Source organism: Theropithecus gelada, chromosome 19 (assembly GCF_003255815.1).
Source record: "Theropithecus gelada isolate Dixy chromosome 19, Tgel_1.0, whole genome shotgun sequence".
Classification (NCBI taxonomy): Eukaryota; Metazoa; Chordata; class Mammalia; order Primates; family Cercopithecidae; genus Theropithecus; species Theropithecus gelada.
The window spans coordinates 12,894,427-12,918,236 of NC_037687.1; the positions used below are offsets into that span (position 1 = coordinate 12,894,427).

Here is a 23,810-nt window from a genome sequence, read left to right on the forward strand (position 1 = left end):
AGCACAGCAAGGGGCCCGTGATGTGGCTGAGGACCGTTGCTGTGCGAGGAGGTAGAAGGTTGGGGCGGGGGGCGGGTCCCTTCTTCCTCCACGGACGTCATGCAAAAAGCCAATCGAAGCTCTTCCTGGTGGCATGCTGATATCTCACAGGTCCCCAGAGCCCACACACCCATTCCCTAGACCTTGAGAACATGTCCTGTAATCCGACGGGTGGCCCCAGGCTGGGGGTTGGGGGAAAAGAGGCAAGTGGAGGCCTCGAGAGGAGACTTACGTGAAGGCAAAGGCTACCAGGGCCCCACTGACCACTATGAAGTCGAGAATATTCCAGAGGTCACGGAAGTAGGCACCCTGATGCAGGACGAGCCCCAGGTCGATCATCTGTTGGGGAAGAAGAGAGGGTGCTCAGAATCCTCACCTGATCCCCACCCTGGGGTGCTGCCACCCACTCTCTAGCCTCTCGGGGACAGGCAGGGAAGCCAACGAGGCCACCTCATCTTGCAGGGATGGGCAGTGGCCAGAGGACTCCGGGGAGGAGGGGGAGCTCCTGCCCCATGAGGCGGCCCCTCTTTGCCTAATGGAAGCCAGCTCTGGGTTGCCGGCTCTTAGATCCAAACTTTGGGGTCCTCTTTGAAGCCTCTTTGTCCCAAATCCCTCATGGGTGGCTCTATCAGCAAAGCTCACTGGCTGTGTTTCCAGAACCTTCCAAGAATCTGTCCACTTCTCACCTCTTCTTTGGTCACCAGCCTGATCCCCTCTCATCATCGCCCATGGGATGGGGACCAGTGTGATCATCTGCTCACAGGTTCTCTGGCTTCCCACAGATGCCAGAGGGCAAGGGTCGAGTCCCTCCTCTGCTCAGAACCCTCTATGACTCTCACCTCACTCAAAGTAAAAGCCAAAGAGCTCTCTCTCTGTGATCCTCTGCACAAGCTGCTCCTCACCTCCCCGTTCTCATCTCTCTGTCCTTCACTTCCCCACTCTTCTCTCGCTCTGCCCAGCCACACCAGCTTCCTTGCTGCTCTTCAAACATACCAGGCATTTCTTTTTTTTTTTTTTTTTTTTTGAGACGGAGTGTCGCTTTGTCACCCAGGCTGGAGTGCAGTGGCCGGATCTCAGCTCACTGCAAGCTCCGCCTCCCGGGTTTACGCCATTCTCCTGCCTCAGCCTCCCGAGTAGCTGGGACTACAGGCGCCCGCCACCTCGCCCCGCTAGTTTTTTATATTTTTTAGTAGAGACGGGGTTTCACCGTGTTAGCCAGGATGGTCTCGATCTCCTGACCTCGTGATCTGCCCGTCTTGGCCTCCCAAAGTGCTGGGATTACAGGCTTGAGCCACCACGCCCGGCCCACACCAGGCATTTCTAATCCTCCGGGAGACTCATCATCTCGAGGCAGGGCATTCTTGAAGGCTCAGAATCTCCTGGAACCCTGGCTCTTTTTTTTTTTTTTTCTTTTTTGACAGGATCTCACTCTATCACCTAGGCTGGAATGCAGTGGCATGATCTTGGCTCACTGCAGTCTCCACATCAGCTCATCGCAGCCTAGGCTTCAAGAGATTCTCCTGCCTCACCCTCCCGAGTAGCTGGGACTACAGACATAAGCCACCACGCCTGGCTAATTTTTGTATTTTTGGCAGAGATGAGATTTCACCATGTTGGCCAGGCTGGCCTAAAACTCTTGATCTGAAGTGATCTGCCCACCTCAGCCTCCCAAAGTGCTGGGATTACAGGCATGATCCACTGTGCCCAGCCCTGCACTTGCTTAAAAAAAAAAAAATTACTGCATGTTCTCTCTTATAATCTGCACTTACCTTGATCACCATCTCAAAGGTAAAGACACCTGTAAAAACGTAGTCAAAATATCGCAGCACCTGTTGGGGATAAAAACAAGAGGGCGGTGGATCACTGGCCTGTTCCGGCAGCGCCCCGGTAAAACTAACGACTGCCCACTGGGGAGCAGAGTCTCTACCCAGAAGAGGAAACACAGTTGCTATATACAGTTGGGCAGGGTGTGCACTGCACAAGGGCCCCTCCCATCTCTTCATACCGCAGATTTGTATGTTGTGAATGAAATTGTCCAGCAGATGGCAGCAAATCCTAACAAACAAAATCACTGTCCTAGACCGGTTCGCTAACCCGCGGGAAGGGTGCCTTTTAAAATTTGCGCCAAGCCCTATAGTGGATTAGAAGCGGCCCCAGAGAAGTTCAGGGCTGACTGCATCCCTCTTGGTGACGGATCTAATCCCCCAGTACCCTTGCTTTCCTGGGTATCCTGGGCGAGAAACAGTTGCTACGTGGTTTCTTAAACACTGGGGCCAACCTCCCGCCACAGCATCTTTTCTTGCCTCAAGGCCAGGCCCCTCCCAGGATAGGTTGATTCTTCCTGTCCCCCTCCCCAGGCCCGATGTTTTTGCCTGGATGAGCGACGTCCTCTGACCCAGCCCCTCTCCAGGACACACCATAGCACACCTCCGGTGTCACTGAGGCATGAAGATGACGGTGTGCTGGCACAGTGTCTGGGTACTGGGGGTGGACACTGGCTGGGCGCGCTGGCTCAAGCCTGTAATCCCAGCACTTTGGGAGGTGGAGGCAGGCAGATCGCTTGAGGTCAGGAGTTCGAGACCAGCCTGACCAAATGGCAAAACCCCGTCTCTACTAAAAATACAAAAAATTAGCTGGGCATGGTGGCGTGTGCCTGTAATTCCAGCTACTTGGGAGGCCGAGGTGTGATAATCGCTTGAACCTGAGAGGCGGAGGTTGCAGTGAGCCAAGATCGCGTCACTGCACTCCAGCCTGGGAGACAGAGACTCTGTCTAAAAACAAAACAAAACAACAACAAAACAAACAAAACAAAACCAAAAAAAACCCCAAATCAGATCCACCTGGAAGCTGCAAGGGCTGAGCACTACTGAACATGGCCACCAGAGGGCGCTGTGAACCCGAGTCAGGCACATCCTTCCTCTGCTTACAACCCTCGGTGGCTCCCACCTCATTCAGGGATAAAACTCAAAGTCCTCCCCGAGGCCCTCACAATCTGACCAGTCAGCTCCCTGCCCTTGCTTCCTCTCCCTCTCTCCCTTGCTCACTTCCTCTTGTCCCCCAAGATGCTCCCACCTCAGGGCGTTTGCACAGGCTGTGGTCTCTCTGGAATGCTTTTCCCTTCATCCCATTTGATTCCCTCTTTCTCCTCCTTTATGACTTAGCTCAAATAACACTTTCCCAGTGAGGACTTCCCTGACTGTTTAAATTCCATCTCCTGGTCCTTGAGATCCTCTTTACGAAGTCTCTGTTTACCTCTGCCCACCACAACCTCGGTCACTTATCACTCCTTGAACATCTGTTAGAGTTACCGATAATCTCATTGTCCGTCTCCCCCACCCAAATGTCAGCCCCACAAGGACAGGGATGTCTGTCTGTCACCATGGCATCTCCAGCTTATAATACAGGGTCAGGAATACAGTATGTGCTCAAGAAATGTTTGTTGAGTGAATGCATAAACAGTTGGGGCGGTACTGGGTCCTGGAGGAGCTGGGATCTGTGATCTGTGTGGTTGTAACTTATCTTCCTGTTATGTGTGGTGACTGAAGCGGAATCAGAGACAGAGTGCCTGGGGTCAGGGCGAGGGACTTCCTGGAGGGAGGGGCTGGTGCAAGGGGATTGGCTTGAAGGACCTGGGTGGGCAGAGGGGATGGTGGTGGGAGAGTATTTCAGGTGCACGAGGCAGTGGGCACAGCCTGGTCAAAGGCCTGGTGCTCTGTGGGCTCTGGGAGTGCAGGGACTGTCTCACACCCTGTCAATCCTCCCTGGCTAGCTCAGTACCTGGCACATAGTAGTTGCTTATTAAATACTAAAGGAATGAATGGAAGGAAAGAAGGAAGAGAGGGAGTTGGGAAAGGGCAGGCCAGGGGATCAGGCGAATCTAATTCTGGAGCGCTTAACAAGGTGTGCAGGAGGAAATCAAAAGACCAATAAATTAGGTTCAAGTATGCCTAATATTTTGATCTATTTGCACATGTCATTTCCTGTCTAATCCAAAAAAGTGCTTGATCTCATTCATTACAGAGAAATGCCAAGTAAAACCCCAATAAGATCTCACTCCACACCCAGCAGATCGGCCAAATGAAACAGCCAACAGCACCAAGTGTTGACAAGGATGTGGAAGAACAGGAGTTCCCATGAGCTACTGGAGCAAGAGCCACTGCATTCATTTATTTTTTAATTTTTCTTTTTGAGACGGCATCTCGCTGTCACCCAGGCTGGAGTGCAGTGGCACAATCTTGGCTCACTGGAACCTCTGCCTCCTGGGTTCAAGCGATTCTTCTGCCTCAGCCTCCCAAGTATCCGGGATTACAAGCGCATGCTACCATGCCCGGCTAATTTTTGTAATTTTAGTAGAGACCAGGTTTTACCATATTGACCAGTCTGGTCTCTAACTCCTGACCTCAGGTGATCCACCTGCCTTGGCCGCCCAAAGTGGTGGGATTACAGGTGTGAGCCACGGCACATGGCCCGCTGTGTTTATTTTTATTTATTTATATACATTTTTGAGACAGGGTCTTGCTCTGTTGCCAAGGCTGAGTGCAGTGACGCCATCTTGGCTCACTGGAACCTCTGCCTCCTGGGTTCAAGCGATTCTTGTGCCTCAGCCTCCCGAGTAGCTGGGATTACGGTTGTGTGTCACCACACCTGGCTAATTTTTGTATTTTTGGTAGAGACGGGGTTTCACCATGTTGGCCAGGCTGGTCTCAAACTCCTGACATCAGGTGATCCACCTGCCTTGGCCTTCCAAAGGGTCACTAGTGTTTATTGTCTAGTAAACATTCAAGCTGCATTTACTGAGGCCAACCACTTGCAAATTCTATGCTCTGGAAACTTCGCTTTAGGTTTATACCCTGGAGGAATTCTTATTTATTGAGATAGGGTCACGCTCTGTCACCCAGGCTGGAGTGCAGCGGTACGAACACGGATCACTACAGCCTCGACCTTCCAGACCCAAGTGATCCTCCCACCTCAACCTCCCAAGTGGCTGGGACCACAGGTGCGCACCACCATGCTTGGTTAATTTAACTTTTTTTTTTTTTTGAGACAGAGTCTCGCTCTGTTGCCCAGGCGGGAGTGCAGTGGTGTGTTCTCAGCTCACTGCAGGCTCCGCCCCCTGGGTTCACGCCATTCTCCTGCCTCAGCCTCCCGAGTAGCTGGGACTATAGGCGCCTGCCACCTCGCCTGGCTAATTTTTTGTGTTTTTTTTTTAGTAGAGATGGGGTTTCACCGTGTTAGCCAGGATGGTCTTGATCTCCTGACCTCGTGATCCACCCTCGGCCTCCCAAAGTGCTGGGATTATAGGCGTGAGCCACGGCACCCGACCAAAAAATAATTTTTTTTTTTGGTAGAGGTGGTGGGGGGGGTCTCACTATGTTGCCCAAGCTGGTCTCGAACTCCTGGCCTCAAGCAATGCTCCCACCTTGGTCTCTCAAAGTGCTGGGATTATAGGCGTGAGCCATTGCATCCAGCCTCCTGGAGAAATTCTTGTCCAGGTGACTCAGGAAACATGTTGAGGGGTGTGGCATGGGGACAGTATTCACACTTAGAAACCACCCAAACATCTGTCAACAGGGTATGGATCACACACCCCATGCCACCCAGTACATCTGAAAACAGCCTCATAAAGAATGCCCATCGGCCAGGCATGGTGGCTCACGCCTGTAATCCCAGCACTTTGGGAAGCCAAGATGGGTGGATCACTTGAGGTCAGGAGTGTGAGACTGGCCTGGCCAACATGGTGAAACCCTGTCTCTACTAAAAATACAAAAATTAGCCGGGCGTGGTGGCGCACACCTGTAGTCTCAGCTACTCCGGAGGCTGAGGCAGAAGAATCGCTTAAACCCGGGAGGCGGAGGTTGCGGTGAGCCAAGATTGCACCACCGTACTCTGGCCTGGGTGACAGAGCAAGACTCCATCTCAAAAAAAAAAAAAAAAAAAGAATGCCCATCAATCCTGCAATAGCAACATATGCTCACTTAGTGCAGATACAATGTTGGGTGACAAGGGGAAGCACAGGTGTCGCATTTATTGAATGTTACAGAAGAGCAAACACAAATTCTAGTTTTTAAGAATTGGCCAGTGCGGTCGCTCATGCCTGTAATTCCAGGGCTCTGGAAGTCTGAGGAGGGACGATTACTTGAGGTCAAGCGTTCGAGGCCAGCGTGGCAACATAGCGAAGCCCCGTTTCTACGAGAATTTTCAAAATTAGCTGGGTGTGGTGGTGCATGCCTGTGGTCCTAGCTACCTGAGGGGCTGAGCTGGGAGGCTCGCTTGAGCCCAGGAGGTTGAGGCTGCAGTGAGCCATGATCACGTTACTGCACCCCAACCTGGGCGACAGAGAGAGACACTGTTTCTTAAAAAAAAAAAAAAAAAAAAAAAAAGTCTGTGCAGGTGGGAAAAAAGAGAAAAGCTGAGAAACGCTCATTCCAGAAGCTGGGGTCGTGGTTACCTGTAAGGCAGGGTTTCTCAGGCTGGGCTCTGTGGACATTTGGGGAAGGATCATTCTCTAGAGAGGGGGCCGTCCTGCGTGTCGGTGGGTGCTGAGCAGCGTCCCTGGCCTCCACCCACCAGATGCCAGGAGCACCTCCCCTCTCCTGTCGTGACAACCAAAAATGTCTCCAGACAGTGTCCCCAGCAGCTCCAGAGGGAAGGAAGGCAGTGGGGGTGGGGGATCGAGGAGGCACATGCCGCGTGGGGCGTTTTTGTTCTATTTCTTGCCCTGGATGGCGGTTACGTGGTGTGAACGTTATGGGGCCACAGTGTTCTTGTAGAGAAGTTTCAACTGCGAGATGGACGAAGGAGGGGGCCGGGGAGCTGAATGCTCTTTGCAAACACTCCCTGGGGTCCGGTCTGAGCGCTGCCTAGATTCCCTTCAGCCTTGGGAGCTGCCGTGCCCCCCGCATCATCCATGCCTGTGCCCTCCCCAGCCTCCTCCAGCCAGCAGGGGGTTTGTGGACCCCTCCTGGGACACCCCCTCCCCATGCCTGGCTCCTGGAGGCCTCTGGGGGAACCCAGGCTACAGGAAGCAACTGAGCCGGCTATGAGGAGGCTGGGCACTGGCTCTGGCTTCCTCGGGGAGCTGTGTTCTAATTATTTCCTTCCATCTCCCCCATTGGGTCCCCGGGGGGGGGGCCTGCCAGGCCTGGGAAGGAAGGGAAAGTGCATGGTAAGCTGTGGGAGGGCTTGAGGGATGGGGCTTGCCAGCCTTGCCTGGGTCCTAACCTACTTAGCCAGGGCAGCAGAGCCTCAGACCAGCAGAAAACACACTTCTTTGGCTCTGGGCTGGGAGGGAAGGGATGGGGGAGGGAGCTGGGGAGGGAAACAGGAGCCACCAGTCCACCCTCTACCAGGCCCTGGGGACAAGCCTCTGCCTGCAGGCCATGGTGGAGGCACGCCCTTGCCTGTTGGTGCCTCCGTTTCCCCATCTCAACCACAAGCATGCACTCATTCCTGCTTGTCAGGACTCAAAGGGGCTACGCACACCCATCCGTGGCATATAGTAGGTGATTAGTAAATGCAGACAGCTGGGGGAAGCAGCGGGAGCTTTGGGGGATGCGGAGTTGGAATTCTGCTGTGTGACCCCGGACAGGTCACTTACCACTCCTTCATTCCCCTGAGCCTCAGTTTTCCCATCTGTCAAGTGGGGATGCCTGGGCAAGGAGCAGGGGTGCATTGTGAGGATGAAACGGGATGGTTCATGCTGAGTTTCTTCCTGGGACTCAGCAAGTGCTCAATTAACAGGGATTGTCAAGAGACCCATCACCTGCAAAGGGGCTTGCTTTCATAAAAATCGAAAGCTTAGGCTCTCTTTCTGAACCAAATAGTTGTTTCTTTCAGAGCTTCGTGCCCAAAGGGAAATGTCTACTGCAGAGGGGACCACCTCTGAGCACCGCCCCTGCCCCAGTAACCCCCCGATTCCATGTAGAGAGTGTGCAACATCCATATCCTGTTAGTCTCACGCCTCCATTAAAGAATCCAGCAATTTTCAGCCCCAGCCACTCTGGGCCACCTCCTCCCCACCAGGCTCACACAGCCACTGCCTCAAGGAATGTCTTACTTCCAAGAGCTTCCCCTCTCAACCAACAGCCATAAGGGCTATGCCTAGGGGTGCCCCCAACATCCCACCCTACCTATAGCATTTTGGATGCAGGAGAAAGTGGCCTGAGGCAGAGGAGCCAGGCTAGGAAGGGGCGTGCTCTGTGGGACTCACGTTGTTCCGAGGTGCGTTGGGCTGCACAGGGTCCTCGGCGGCCAGGGCGATGCTGCTCATGGCAATGACCATGAGGATGCACATCTCAAAGTAGCGCAGGTTCAGGATGTAATGGCACAGGCGGCGAAGGCTGTTGGAGACAGATGGGTGTGCAGAGGTCCACTCAGACCACAGGCTCGCAAACCTTTTTCTTCCATAATCTCATGTTACCTACCACTACCTGAGATCTCCGACCTCCAAGGCCTCATACACAACAAACTATTAAGCTCCTCCAGGTGGGGGCCCTCTCTGGGTCCTGGAACCCCAAGAAGGCAGAGGGGACCTTGGTGAGAGAAGACATTCACATGCCCTGTTTAGCAATGTTCCTATCACTCCCAAACGACCCTCTTGAAATATCTTGATCCCTAAGCTAGGTTGAAGAAATACGGTCCTTCATTCTGTAGGAGATAAAAAGCCTTTTCGATATTAAATGTCCCAGGGTCAAACAATATTGTGAATCTATGGGTTAAGTAGGTTTCTTTCTTTTTTAAAAATTAGCTGTGTGACCTTGGGCAAGTTGCTTGTCCCCTCTGTGCCTTGGTGCCCTCATCTGTAAAATGGCCATAATACTAATGCTTACTTCACAAAATCGTGAGACCCGAGAGTTAATCTATACCTGGCTCATGATAGGGGCTCCAAAAAGTTAGTTATTGAAATTATGAACTGCAGGCCTTATCAGAGCCTTGAAGGTACCAATGGGATGTGCCAGTTAACCTCTTAATAAGTGGAGCCAATAACAAATAGTCCATAAGGTTGTGTGAATGGCAGCAGAGCTGAGTGATTAAGAACAAGGAGGCTACAGCCAGTGTCTGGGCTCAAACTCCAGCTCTCCCACTGGCTTGCTGTGTGACCTTGGGCAGGTGAATTCACGTCTCTGGACCTCAGTTTTTCATCTGTCAAATGGAGCTAAGCATACTAACAACCTCAGAGAAAGTTTTAAAAAATTTTAAGGCACTCAGAACAGTGCCTGGCACTGAGTAAATACCACGTAAGTGTTTCCTTAGTAAAAATCGATAAGTCAATGAAATAAAAAAGTATTTTAAAAGTACTTTTATTTATCACTACTCAGAGTGAGTTGCCAAGAGGCAGATTATAGAAAGCAGCTTCCCCCCATCTTATCTGACATGATCCTTCATTATCAAGAAGCATTTTGAGGGGTCAGGCTTTCAAGAAATAGCCTTGGGAGACATTCAATTCTGAAATAACCTCCGAGCCACCACGACACTCACAGGATAATTCTCCCCTAAATAATCTATCCATTTCAAAGATGCCCAAGACAGAAGGCCATGGAACTCAGAGACTGTCCGCCCAGAATCTAAACGCTTACAGAGTCTAGGTTAGGAACAGAGTCCTAGGGCTGCCATGTGCAGTTGTTCAGGCTGTGTACTACACAAGGCAGCCATTTCTAAGGGGGTGCCTCTTACATCACAGACAGCATAGATCTGGATATTTATGACAATGATTTTCTAGCGGAGGGCAGGAAGGGGATCTCTTCCAACAAAGTCAGTATATTGTGACAAATCATCTTACATGACTTAAGGAAGGAGCATCTGTTTTCAGTTTGTTCAAAGGTACCCTTGGACTCATGGTGGTCAACACTCACTCATTGCCCTCTATCTGGCCTGAATTCTGCTACCCTGGTGGGAGCCCCAGGCCCCCCTGCCCTTGCTGGGGGCCATACTCACGGGTTGGTCGTGGACAGGATGAACATGGAGCTATAGGGAGGCATTGGCTTAGGGCCGTCTTCCCCACGGTCGTCTTCCTCCTCCTCCTTCTTCTCGTCCTCTTTTTTTGGCAGTGGGTCTGGGTTGGCGTTTTTGTTCACTGTTGGGACAAGAACCAACACAGGGCTCCCTCCACAATTTCCCACAAGTCTCTGGGAACTCCTGTGTACTCCCAGGGCAGGCAAGAAGCCGCTGACATTTATAAAGCGCCTGCTGTATATACCAGGCATCCTATGACATCACTGAACCCTTGTATGGCCCTGAGGTTGATATATTCTGATCCCCCATTTACAGATGAGGAAATTGAGGCACAGAGAAGTAAAGTGACTTGTCTAAGGTCACACAGCAGGAAGTGGCAGAGCTGGCATTTGAAACCCAGGAGGCCTGGCCCCCGAGAGCCTGCTCTCAACCACTCCATAGCCTTGAGTGTGGTGGGGCCTTCACGGGATATTAACACAGACCTGCCCCTATCCTTGTTGGACCTTCACGTCCTCACTTGCAGGCAGGTAGGGACAGTGCCAAGAGATCCATTGAACAGATGGAAATACTGAGACCTCCCATAAACCGCACGTCGTGCCCCCATTAGCACCCCTCTCGACTTGAGGGAGGAGCTATCAGCCTCTGGAGCTTCCATTCTGCAGCCCAGCCAGATTATGTGCGCACGGGCAGGCTGAGCCTCTCTGAGCCTCAGTCCCTACATCTATAAAATGGGCACAGTGACAAGATCTTAGGATCTTAGGTCTCAGGACCATGGAAAGCCTTTATCCAGCAGACCCATGAAAATTTCTCACACAGAACTGACACTAGAGGCACTTAAGACATCATCTACTCAGCAGTTCACTACTTTTTCTTTTTTTTTTTTTTTTTGAGACAGAGTCTCGCTTTGTCACCCAGGCTGCAGCGCAGTGGTGCCCTCTTGGCTGACTCTACCTTGGCCTCCTGAAGTGCTGGGATTACAGGCATGAGCCAGTACATCTGGCCCCTTTTTTTAATGTGGTGACTAGAAAGTTGAAACTGACATTTGCATGTGGCCTGTGTTACATTTCTTTTGGACAGTGCTGGGCCGAGAGAATCAATCATCTGATCCCCTCAAGCTTCCATCAGAGGACCCTATTGCTCCTCAAACGGGGTGACTTCCTGGCTCCCCTAGGGAAGGAAGGACGTAGGAGATATTGCTAACCTGATCGAACACGTCCCCGTGCCAGGCACTGTCCTCAAATTATCTCACTGAATGTTCCACAGCCCTGCGGGGTAGGAAACTACGTCTATGCCCATTTTCCAGGGGGGAAACTGAGGCCAGAGAGATGGGGTCACAGTCCAGGGTCACTCAGCAGAGCCTCTGGCTCCAGGGGCGCCAGGTCCCCTGCCCAGCGATGTGAGGACGGAGGGGCTCACCTTGCACGACGGTATGGTTGAGTGGGGGTGGGCAGGCCGGGGGGATGTCCACCGTGGTGTGGTCGGGTTTCCTGGCAGTCTTAGCTGAATTGGTCTGGGTGCCGCTGGGGTTGGTGACGATAAGGCTGTTCTCAGGGGTCTTGGGGGGGCCGGGATTGGATGGGTTCCCCGGGTTGTTGGGCATCCGGCGGCTGGCGGCGTTCTGGGGGTTGGTGGCCATGGCAGGGATGGCCGGCGTGGGGCCGGGGTCTGTACTGTTTCCCATCTTGGCTGGGCTCTGGGGCAGGCCGGCATGGCCGAGGCTGTCGTGGGGACCGGCCGACTCCGCGGTGGCCAGCTTGTTGTTCTTCATGTTGTCAATGTCCTCTGCCAGGGGTGGGTCTTGGCGGCCCAGGTCCTGCTGGATGGGCCGGGTGGTTGACAGGTTGGGGCCTGACACAGGGACCCCAGAGCCCTGGTTCTCTCTGAGGAAGGCAAGTGAATGAAAAAGAACGAACAACTGAGTTAGGATAAAACGCAACAGGTCAGGATCCTAGCTAAGATTCCATCTTTCAAGAGTACAACTTGGGCTGGGCACAGTGGCTCACGCCCCTGTAATCCCAGCACTTTGAGAAGCCGAGGCAGGAGGATTGCTTAAGGCCGGGAGTTCAAGACCAGCTTGGGCAACATAGTGAGACCCCATTTCTACAAAAAATGTATAAATGGACAGGCGTGGTGCTGTGTGCCTGTAGTTCTAGCTACTTGGGAGGCTGAAGTGGGAGCACTGCTTGAGCCTGGGAGGTTGAGGCTGCAGAGAGCTGTGATCGTCCCATTGCACTCCAGCCTGGGTGACAGAGTGGGACCCTGTCATCAAAAAAAAAAAAAAAAAAAAGAAAAGGGAAGGGTACAATTTGGTCAGGGAGAAGTTGTGTTCCAGATCCCTGTAGCGCCTGGAATTGAGAAGGGGCTGTTCAATTCTTGATCAGAGTTCAAGACCTTCACATGCCCACTAACAGGTTTCCACAACTCCCCATCATCTTACTTCTTTTCCTTTTTTCTTTTTCTTTTTTCCAAGATGGAATCTTGCTCTGTCATACAGCGGTGTGATCTCGGCTCACTACAACCTCTGGCTCCCGGGTTCAAGCGATTCTCTTGCCTCAGCCTCCCAAGTAGCTGGGATTACAGGTACCCACCACCATGACTGGCTAATTTTTTGTATTTCAGTAGAGACGGGGTTTCACCATTTTGGCCAGGCTGGTCTCGAATTCTTGACCTTAAGTGATCCACCCACCTCAGCCTCCCAAAGTGCTGAGATTACAGGTGTGAGCCACCGCACCTGGCCTCTTTTTTTTTTTTTTTTTTTTTCAGACAGGGTCTCACTCTGTTGTCCAGGCTGGAGTGCAGTGGCAGGATCATAGCTTACTGCAGCCTTGAACTTCTGGGCTCCAGTGATCCTCCCATCTCAGCCTCTGGGTAGCTGAGGCTACAGGCTCACGCCAACATGCCTGGCTAATTTTTAAATTTTTTGTAGAGACTGGCATCTCACTATGTTGCCCAGGCTGGTCTCAAACTCCTGGGTTCAAGTGATTCTTCCTCCTCGGCCTCCTAAAATGTTGGGATTACAGGCGTAAACCACAATGCCCAGCTTGTTTTTAACTTTCTTATTCATAGCTGAGTTTTCACTGCCTAGTACAGGGCCTCTCACACAGTCAATGCTGGGTAACTTACTGTCAAATGATAAATGAATAAATGAATACCCCCATTTTCTTTCTTTTTTTTTTTTTAACTGAGACAGAGTCTCACTCTGTTGCCCAGGCTGGAGTGCAGTGGCGGGATCTCGGCTCACTGAAACCTCCGCCTCCTGGATTCAAGTGATCCTCGTGCCTCAGCCTCCCGAATAGCTGGGATTACCAGCGTGCACCACCATGCCCAGCTAGTTTTTCTATTTTCAGTAGAGACAGGGCTTCTCCACGTTGCCCAGGCTGCTTGAACTCCTGGCCTCAAGTGATCCACCCGCCTCGGCCTCCCAAAGTGCTGGGATTACAGGAGTGAGCCACCGCACCTGGCCAGAATGTCCCCATTATCTAGATGAGGATACTGAGGTTCCAGGAGAGATCCCACAGCCTCAGACCTCCCATCAACCCCTGCGTCTCCAAGCCATGGACACCTGGGCCCTGCCTCCTGCCATCTGCAGGTTGACAAAGACTCACTTAGTAGCCCATCTGATGCCTTCCGGACTACAGACCCCCTGGACAACACAGCTCTGGTTTCCCACAAATCTCCCTAGAAATAATAAATAAATAAATAATAAATAAAAGGCTGGCTTTCCCCAGAGGGCTTCCCACTGGCGAAACTACCAGCACCATTCTCCTCATTTTATTTTTGCATTTTAACGTGCAAAAACCCAGGGTGTTTTTAGTAAGCGGAAGAGAGACAAGCTAATTTATTTTCAGACCAAAGTAGGTAAGTGGGATGCTTCTATTAATACTTCCCAGAAGGAGAAACCGAGGCAGTTCCACTGTTTCTCTGAGACCGCACAGGGGAAATGGGCAGGTCCAAGCAACTTTCTGCCTTCTCAGTTTCGTGAGTGGGTCATAGAGTGACATTTCAGAAGACAGGCTGAACCTGGGTTCGAATCTCGGCAATGCCTTTTTTTTTTTTTTTTTTTGAGACAGGGTCTCACTCCGTCACTCAGGTTGTAGTGCACTGGTGCGATCTCAGCTCACTGCAATCTCCACCTCCCAGGCTCAGGCAATCCTCCCACCTCAGCCTCCCGAGTAGCTGGGACAATAGGTGCATGCCACCATGCCTAGCTAACTGTTTAATTTTTCTTTTTGTACAGATGAGGTCTCACTATATTTCCCAGGCTGGTCTCAAACTCCTGGGCTCAAGTGATCCTCTTGCCTCAGTCTCTCAAAATGCTGGGATTACAGACATGAGCCAGTACACCCAGGGAAATCTTGGCAACATCACTAGCTGTGTGACCCTGCGTGGTTTGCTTAATCTCTCTGAGCCTTAGTTACCACATTTTAAAATTTGAGACAACAGGAGTAGAACCTTCTCCATATCCCGGAGACTGAAGCAATGATCCTGGACCTTCTTTTTTTTTTTTTTTTTGAGATGGAGTCTCGCTCTGTCGCCCAGGCTGGAGTGCAATGGCGCTATCTCGGCTCACTGCAAGCTCCGTCTCCCGGGTTCACGCCATTCTCCTGCCTCAGCCTCCCACAGGTGCCGGCCACCACGCCCGGCTAATTTTTTGTATTTTTAGTAGAGACGGGGTTTCACGGTGTTAGCCAGGATGGTCTCGATCTCCTGGCCTCGTGATCCGCCCGCCTTGGCCTCCCAAAGTGCTGGGATTACAGGTGTGAGCCACCGCACCCGGCCGATCCCGGACCTTCTTTACCACATAATCTCCAGTGAGTTACTTAGCCTCAGTTCCTGATCCATAACATGGGGGCCGTAACCTCATTGAGTCTGGCTCTGAGAACTAAGTATGTTAATGAGCTGAGAGTCACCGAGGATTATTCTCGGGCCTTGAAACCTAATGGGATTTGTCTTGCTGGATTTAGCACTTGCTTAGGATTGGTGACCTCTTTATCCCTTCCAATTTCTCCCTTTTGCAATAGGAACATCTATCCTATGCCTGTCCTGCTGTTATATTTTGGAAACATACAAAGATCACTTGTTTCACAGTTTCTATTATATATATATATATAAAATATATATTATATATGTTTATCTTATCTATCTTATTTTTTTGAGATGGAGTCTTGCTCTGTCACCCAGGCTGAAGTGTAATGTGCGATCTCGGTGATCTCGGCTCACTGCAACCTCTGCCTCCCAGGTTCAAGTGATTCTCCTGCCTCAGCCTCCAGAGTAGCTGGGACTACAAGCGTGTGCCACCATACCCAGCTAATTTCTTTTTCCGTATTTTTAGTAAAGACAAGATTTTTGCCATGTTGGCCAGGCTAAAACTCCTGGCTTCAAGGGATCTGTTGGCCTTGGCCTCCCAAAGTGCTAGGATTACAGGCGTGAGCCACCGTACCTGGCCTAAATGAGGTAAATTCTAAACCAGTATTTCCTCAACATCTTGGACAGTCCACAAAGAAATTCCTAGTTCTAAGCTGCTTGTGATGCTTTTTGAGAAGTTGTGTATCACGTGAAAACCTGGCTGAGAGTATTTTCTCATTATCTGTAATGCGTGTGTGTGGGTATGCGTGTGTATAATAATAATAATAATATATATATATATATATATATTTTTTTTTTTTTTTGAGACGGAGTCTCGCTCTGCCGCCCAGGCTGGAGTGCAGTGGCCAGATCTCAGCTCACTGCAAGCTCCGCCTCCCGGGTTCACGCCATTCTCCTGCCTCAGCCTCCCGAGTAGCTGGGACTACAGGCGCCCGCCATCTCGCCCGGCTAGTTTTTTATATTTTTTAGTAGAGACGGGGTTTCACCGTGTTCGCCAGGATGGTCTTGATCTCCTGACCTCGTGATCCACCCGTCTCGGCCTCCCAAAGTGCTGGGATTACAGGCTTGAGCCACCGCGCCTGGCCAATAATAATATATTTTTAAGAGACAGGGTCTCGCTCTGTTGCCCAGGCTGAAGTGCAGTGGTGTGAACATAGCTCACTGCAACCTTTAAATCCTGGGCTCCAGCGATCCTCCCACCCCAGGTAGCTGGGATTGCAGGCACACACTGCTGTGCCTGGTTACTTTTATTAATTTTTGTAGAGAGAGGGTCTCACTATGTTATTCAGGCTGGTATTGAACTCCTGGGGCTCAAGTGATCCACTTGCCTCAGCCTCCCAAAGTGCTGGGATTACAGGTGTGAGCCACCACACCTGGCCCTGTATATGTATATACACATTCAAGAGAGAGAGGTGCCTACCATAAAGCAGGCCCAGTTAAGTTATAATTTCAAAGAGAACCTAAATCCTTTGGCCACCAGCTCAAGAGGCCATGGAGAAACTCGTGGGGGCATTTTCTTAGAGGAGTACCATCTACCAAGAGCGGATGGAAAAGGGTCTGCCAATGTTTGTTTTGTCTTGTTTTTGCTTCCTCATAGAGTTTCTGTTGGCTGTTTGTTGGGAAATTTTAACAAGCTCAGCCTGCAGAGGCCTAATATCAATTTCCAGGAGGTTTCATTTCCAAAGTGTCTTCAAGGAGAACTCAAAAGGGGCAGAAAACTTTGAAGCTGGGCCCCTTCCCCCTTCCCCCTTCTCCCTGGGGATCTGGCATCCTCTGCCTGGAATAGGCGGCCAGTTGCATAACACCTGCTCTGCACGGCATTCTTGTGCCAGCTAATCACTTTGGCATCCTTCTGCGGAGGACTGTGGACACCTTGCCTGGGGCACACTCAGACCCCGAGATCAGATTATGTGGGGGTGATAATAACAGCAGTCTCTGTTTATTGCTCACCCCCACCCCTCTGTCCTAAGGACCTCACGTATTAACTCATTTCATCCCTGCAACCACCAGCATCTGCGATGGGTATAGTGATTGGCCCCATTTCAGAGGAAGAGACTGAGGTTCAGAGAGGCAAAGTCATTTGCCCAGTGTTACCCAGCTGGAAAACAGCTGAGCTGGGCTCTCTGGTGTTCAATGCTTTAATCAGGCAGCTTGGTACTCTGGCTCACGCCTGTAATCCTAGCACTTTGGGAGGCTGAGGAAGGAAGATTGCTTGAGCCCAGGAGTTTGAGATCAGTCTGGGCAACATAGTGAGACCCCATCTCTAAGGGAAAAAAAAGAAAATCAGCTGGGTGTGGTTGCATGAGGCTGCAGTTCCAGCTACTTGGGAGGCTGAGGTGGGAAGATCAATTGAGTCCAGGAGTTCGAGGCTACGGTGAGCTACGATTGTACCACTCCACTCCAGCCTGGGTAACAGAGCAAGACTCTGTTTCTAAACAAACAAACAAACAAACAAACAAACAAAAAACTAGGGCCCATTGGGGGTGCCGTAAGAATTAGAGTGCTAAAGAATTAACCACCCCCTGCCCCCATGCAGGATAAACTGTGGAGGTCAAAAGTCCAGCATCTCTCTTGCTGTTCTTTTTGGGGAGTGGGTTGTCATGGTGACAGATGCAGGTGGAATTAGGATGCGAACAGCAGAGACAAGAATTCTACAGTGGAATAGGTCTTGGCAAAAGTTCCCTTTGCACCCGGATAGGCCTGGGAGGAGGCACTGCCTGGCTTCAAGGGAGAGGCAGATGCTCTGTCCTCCACAGATTTTTACTGAGAGTCTGGGAAAGTTCCACCCTCATTCTGTCCACCCTGCAGGGCCACTGGGCTCGGCCACCTGGTACGGAGGATCTGGGGCCAGCAGCCATTGAATTATATGAAATAGAATGTGCGTCAGTCCACTTTTCACTGGAGTGGGCCACTGAAAGACAGATGAAGGTAGGAATGAGGAGAAGACAAAGTGAATAAAAAGGAAAAAAAATATGATCGGCCTGGCAGAGTAGCTCACTCCTGTAATCCCAGCACTTTGGGAGGCTGAGGTGGGAGGATCACTTGAGCCCAGGAGTTGGAGACCAGCCTTGGGAACATGGCAAAACAAAAAATACAAAAGAATACAAAAGATTAGCCAGGCATGGTCGTGCACGCCTGTAGTTCCCAACTACTCAGGAGGCTGAGGGGGGAGAATCACCTGAGTCCAGGAAGTCGAGGCTGCAGTGAGCCGTGATTGCACCACACTGTACTCCGGGACCTGGGTGACAAAGCGAGACCGTATCTCAAAAAAAAAAAATAAATAAAAAATAAAAAAATCAATATGTGGCCGGGCACGGTGGCTCACGCCTGTAATCCCAGCACTTTGGGAGACAGAAGTGGGTGGATCACGAGGTCAGGAGATGGAGACCATCCTGGCTAACACAGTGAAACCCAGTCTCTACTAAAAAAAAATACAAAAAAAAAAAAAATTAGCCGGGCATGGTGGCGGGCGCCTGTAGTCCCAGCTACTCGGGAGGCTGAGGCAGGAGAATGGAGTGAATCTGGGAGGTGGAGCTTGCCGTGAGCAGAGATCGCGCCACTGCACTCCAGCCTGGGCGACAGAGTGAGACTCTCTCTCAAAAAAAAAAAAAAAAAAAAATTATCAATACGCTGAAGAATGAAAAACACAGGGTACGTTTGCAAAAAGCCTCAAGGAATGGCTGAAGAAGAAGAAACATGCACAAGGCAGACCTCGGAAGGCCACTGGCTTTGCCACAACAGAGAACTAAAATGTCTTTTTATTATTTTATATTCTCAAATGAGGTTTTATCTTTCCCACTTTTTTTTAAAGCAGGTGAATGACTGATCTTGGATTTTTTTTTTTCCTCTTAAAGTGCATGAATCTTCATGAAGTTTTATTTCCAAAGAGCCTTAGAACCTCTTTATCAGCCAAACGAATAATGCTTCTCCCAGCCGGGTTGTTTGACGTGTCTATTCATAATGGAGTTAGCAGTGCTCCCCTGGTTCAGAATGGGGGTCTGGCCAGCCGAGGCTTTGGGGGTGAAAGTGGGGAGATATTTTCTTCCTCTGAAGAAGAGAGGGAGCAGGAACCATCTGTGGGATTTGGGCAAGCTGGGTCCTTATTTTTTTTTTATGTTTATTGATGAGAGTATTAATAATAGTATTAGCTGACACTTATTGAGTGCTTACTACTACTGCTAAAAATAGCATTCACTGAGTACTTAATAATATTCATATTAATAATAGCTAACATGGTCAGGCACAGTATCTCATGCCTGTAAATCCAGCACTTTGGGAGGCCAAAGTGGGAGAATTTCTTGAGGCCAGGAGTTTGACACCAGCCAGGGCAACGTAGTAAGACCCCAAAACTCTACAAAACAATTGCTAACATTTATTGAGCTCTTGTTATAAGCCAGGAACTACTCAAAGCATTTTACACGTACTAACTCAGTTAAATCTTGTACCCAGAGTAGGAGGTAGCTACTAGTCTTATCCCCATTTTATAGACGAGGAAATGGAGGCCCAGAGAGGAGGAGTGAAATTCTGAAAGTCACACAGCCTGGAAGTGATAGGGCAGGAATGTGACTGCCTGCCCCAAAGTCCTTGCCTTTCACGACTAGGCTTTGTTGCTTTTGTAATCTCCAATGTTTACTGTTGTCTTTCAAAACCTCTTCCTGGCATATTGTTAGGGAGAGACATTCTGTCCCTGTCACTCTGCCTCCTTCAATAATACTGGATCTGTTAATAAGGCTGATAATAATAGTAATATTAGTAACAATAGCAAGAGTAATTAATAATCAGTGGTCTTTCTTTTTTTTTTTTAGAAATGAGGTCTTGCTCATCTCTAAAATGAGCAATGCCACTGCAGTCCAACCTGGGCAACAGAGCAAGACCCTGACTCAAAAAAAAAAAAACCCTAAATAAACCAACAAACTAAAGGCACAGATAATTACAAGCAAGATTTTTCACCTGTGTGAGGAGCATTAGAAAGTCATGAAGAGGAAAGGATAATTCTTTTCCGTATGAGACTGTCTTGTACATGGTAGGGTATTTAATATACCAGCTTCCCATTCTCTAAATGCCCAGGTTGGTCTCGAACTCCTGGGCTCAAGCAATCCTTTGCTTCAGCCTCCTGAGTAGCTGGGATTACAGGTGCATACCACTGTACCTGGCTTTTTTTTTTTTTTTGAGACAGAGTCTTGTTCTGTTGCCCAGGCTGGAGTGCAGTGGTATGATCTCAGCTCACTATAACCTCCACCTCCTGGGACGATTCTTGTGCCTCAGCCTCCCGAGTAGCTGGGATTACAGGCATCCACCACCAGGTCTGGCTAATTTTTTGTGTTTTTAGTAGACAGGGTTTCGCCATGTTGGCCAGGCTGGTCCCGAACCCCTGACCTCAGGTGATCCACCTGCTTTGGCCTCCCAAAGTGCTGGGATTACAGGCATGAACCATCACACTGGCCTGTACCTGGCTCTTCATTGGTCTTTACTATATATAGACTGCTGTGGTAAACACTTTATTCCACCTTAACTCCCTTTTTGACCTCTCATTCCCCTGAGTGACTGATGGCCTCAGAGTCTCATCAATGCACCTTCAATTTGCCCGTCACTTTCTTGTCACTGTTCATATCCTGCAAACTGGCCTCCTCCTGGTCCACCCCAGGGCCTTTGCACATGCTGTTGTTAGACTAAAACACTCTACTCCCTTCTCAGATTGCTCCTCTGAAAACCTGCCCTGAGACCCTGGGAGCAGTTTCTTGATCATATTTCTCAGAATGCCTCAGACCACTTCACCTGTAGTTACATGACTGAACTCACAGCAAGAGCTTAGAATATAATAGGCACTTAGTAAATACTAACTGAATGAATGCATAAACCCATAGGAGAAGACTGAAGTGAAAGAATGACCTAGAACAATGGCGTTCAGGAAGGTGTTATAGAACTATGTGGAAACCCAATAACATAATGATTGAGGGGCACCGTAGGCACTTAGAGAATGGTAGGCAGTTATACTAAATACCCTACCACGTACAGGACAGTCCCATATGGGAAAGGCTTATCTTTACCCCTTCGTGACTCTCTAATGTCCCTCAAAGAGTTGAAAAATCTTGCTTGTAATTACCTGTGCTTTTAGTTTGTTTGGGCTTCTTTCTTTTTCTGTTTATTTATTTATTTAGAGACGGAGTCTTGCTCTGTCACCCAGGCTGGAGTGCACTGGCGCGATCTCGGCTCACTGCAAACTCCGCCTCCCAGGTTCACGCCATTCTCCTGCCTCAGCCTCCCCAGCAGCTGGGACTACAGGCACCTGCGACCACACCTCGCTAATTTTTTTGTATTTTTAGTAGAGATGGGGTTTCACCGTGTTAGCCAGGATGGTTTTGATCTCCTGACCTCGTGATCCGCCCGCCTCGGCCTCCCAAAGTGCTGGGATTACAGGCGTGAGCCACCGCGCCTGGCCTTTTTATTTTATTTTTTGAGACAAGGACTTGTTCTGTTGCTCAGGTTGGAATGCAATAGCCTAATCATAGCTCACTGTAATCTTGAACTCCTGGGCTCAAGCAATCCTCCTGCTTCAGCCTTCCAAGTAGCTAGAACTACAGGCACCTGCCGCCACACCTGGCTAATTAAAAAAAATTCTTTTGTAAACATGGAGGTCTCCTTATGTTGCCCAGGTTGGTCTCGAACTCCTGGCCTAAATTGATTTTCCTTCCTCAGCCTCCCAATGCACTGGGATTACAGATGGGAGCCACTGCACCTGATCCTGTGCCTTTAGTTTAAACCTAACTGTTTTACATAAGAACACAACATATTTTTTGCAAGTTTTTAATATACACTGCATTTTCCTGCAATGCAACTATTAAATAAATGGAAGAAAGACTAGACTCTTTTGTATACGGAACTTTACCAAGAGGTGTTCAACATTGCGGAACACCTTTTTTTTTTTTTTTTTGAGACAGAGTCTTGCTCTGTCACCCAGGCTGGAGTGCAGTGGCTGGATCTCGGCTCACTGCAAGCTCCGCCTCCCGGGTTCACACCATTCTCCTGCCTCAGCCTCCCGAGTAGCTGGGACTACAGGTGCCCGCCACCACGCCTGGCTAATTTTTTGTATTTTTATAGAGACGGGGTTTCACCTTGTTAGCCAGGATGGTCTCGATCTCCTGACCTCGTGATCCACCCGCTTCGGCCTCCCAAAGTGCTGGATTGCGTGAGTCACCGCGCCCGCACCCGGTCCGCTTTTATTTATTTTTAAAAGATGAGGTCTCATTATGTTGTGCAGGCTGGTGTTGAACTCCCAGGCTCAAGCGGATCCTCCCACCTTGACCTCCCAAAGTGCTGGGACTACAGGCATGAGCCACCACATCCCGCTGCATCCAAAACTTTGAAACTCTGGCTCCCCCTTTAATTCTTAGGGCCCAGAGTGACTTTTCTTTTTCTTTCTTTTTTATTTTTTTTTGAGACAAAGCCTTGCTCTGTCGCCCAGGCTGGACTGCAGTGGTGCGATCATAACTCATCACAGCCTAGAAATCCGGGGTCCAGTGACCCTCCTGCCTCAGCCTCCCAACTAGCTGGGACTACAGGTGCATGCCACCATATCTGTTTAATTTTTTATATTTTATAGACATGGGGTCTGCCTCTATTGCCCAGACTGGTCTCCAACTCCTGGTATCAAGTGATCCTCCTGCCTTGACCTCCCAACAGAGTGGCTTTTCAAACTTCCGAAGAATAACATTAGGTAAAGACAGTTGGCTGAAAATGGCAAAAAATGGTCTAAATTTACTGAGCACTTATGTGTCAACTGTTCTTCCAGGCCCTTTGCATACATTACTTCATTCAATCCTGGCAATGACCCAATTAGATCCCACTATTTCCGTTATATGAGGCCCAGAGATATGAAGTCACTTTCCAAAAGTCACACAGCAAGGACATGGAAGACTATATCATTCTGGACGACAGTGGGGCTTCTCTTAATAGTTTCCCTGAAATGTTCAAGGCCTCTTGTGCCAGATAGCCTGGGTTCAAGGACACTGGTTAGATGCATGACCTTGAGGAGCTCACTCAATCTGTTTCCCCATCTGTGAAGCCTCTAATCCAAACACTTTGGAAGACTGAGGTGGGAGGATTGCTTGAGGCCAGGAGTTGGAGACCTACCTCGGCAACATAGCCAGATCTCGTTTCTACTAAAGGTAAAAAAATTAGGCTGGGTGCGGTGGCTCAAACCTGTAGTCCCAGCACTTTAAGAAGGCTAAGGCAGGCAGAATGCTTGAGTTCAGGAGTTTGAGACCAGCCTGGGAAACACAGTGAAACCCTGTCTCTACAAAACACTGTCTCTACAAAAATTAGCCAGGCATGGTGGCACATTCCTGTGGTTCCAGCTACTTGTGAGGCTGAGGCAGTAGGATGGCTTGAGCCCGGGAGGTAGAGGCTGCAGTGAGCTATGACTGTGTCACTGCACTCCAGTCTGGGCAACAAGGCGAGACCTTGTATCAAAAAAACAAAAAGTACACCTTTTTTTTTTTTTTTAGACAGGGTCTGGCTCTGTTGCCCAGGCTGGAATGTGATGGCACGATCTCAGCTCACTGCAACTTCCACCTCCCAGGTTCAAGCAATTCTCCCGCCTCAGCCTCCTGAGTAGTGGGAATACAGGTGGGCACCACCAATTTTTGTATTTTTAGTAGAGACGGGGTTTCACCATGCTGGCCAGCCTGTTCGCCAACTCCTGACCTCAAGTGCTCAAGTGATCTGCCCGCCTCGGCCTCTCAAAGTGCTGGGATTACAGGTGTGAACCACTGCTCCTGGCCAAATACAGCACATTTTTTTTTTTTTTGATACGGAGTCCCACTCTGTCGCCCAGGCTGGAGTGCAGTGGTGTGATCTCGGCTCATTGCAACCTCCACCCCCGCCCCGGGATTCAAGCGATTCTCCTGCCTCAGCCTCCCGAGTAGCTGGGACTACAGGCATCCACCACCATGCCC

The 23,810-nt window shown here is 50.0% G+C and overlaps 1 protein-coding gene across 3 annotated transcripts in view; it reads right to left on the reverse strand.

The window, feature by feature from the left end:
- CACNA1A (calcium voltage-gated channel subunit alpha1 A) overlaps positions 1 to 23,810 on the reverse strand; it is a 309,344-nt gene that overhangs the window by 76,149 nt on the left and 209,385 nt on the right. For all 3 annotated transcript variants that reach the window (XM_025366939.1, XM_025366938.1, XM_025366937.1), the window contains 5 exons: positions 11,407 to 11,870; positions 9,973 to 10,111; positions 8,249 to 8,378; positions 1,809 to 1,868; positions 272 to 378 (listed from right to left, as the gene is read on the reverse strand). In XM_025366939.1, coding sequence (XP_025222724.1) covers positions 272 to 378; positions 1,809 to 1,868; positions 8,249 to 8,378; positions 9,973 to 10,111; positions 11,407 to 11,870 — 900 coding nt within the window. The remainder of the gene's footprint in view (positions 1 to 271; positions 379 to 1,808; positions 1,869 to 8,248; positions 8,379 to 9,972; positions 10,112 to 11,406; positions 11,871 to 23,810) is intronic.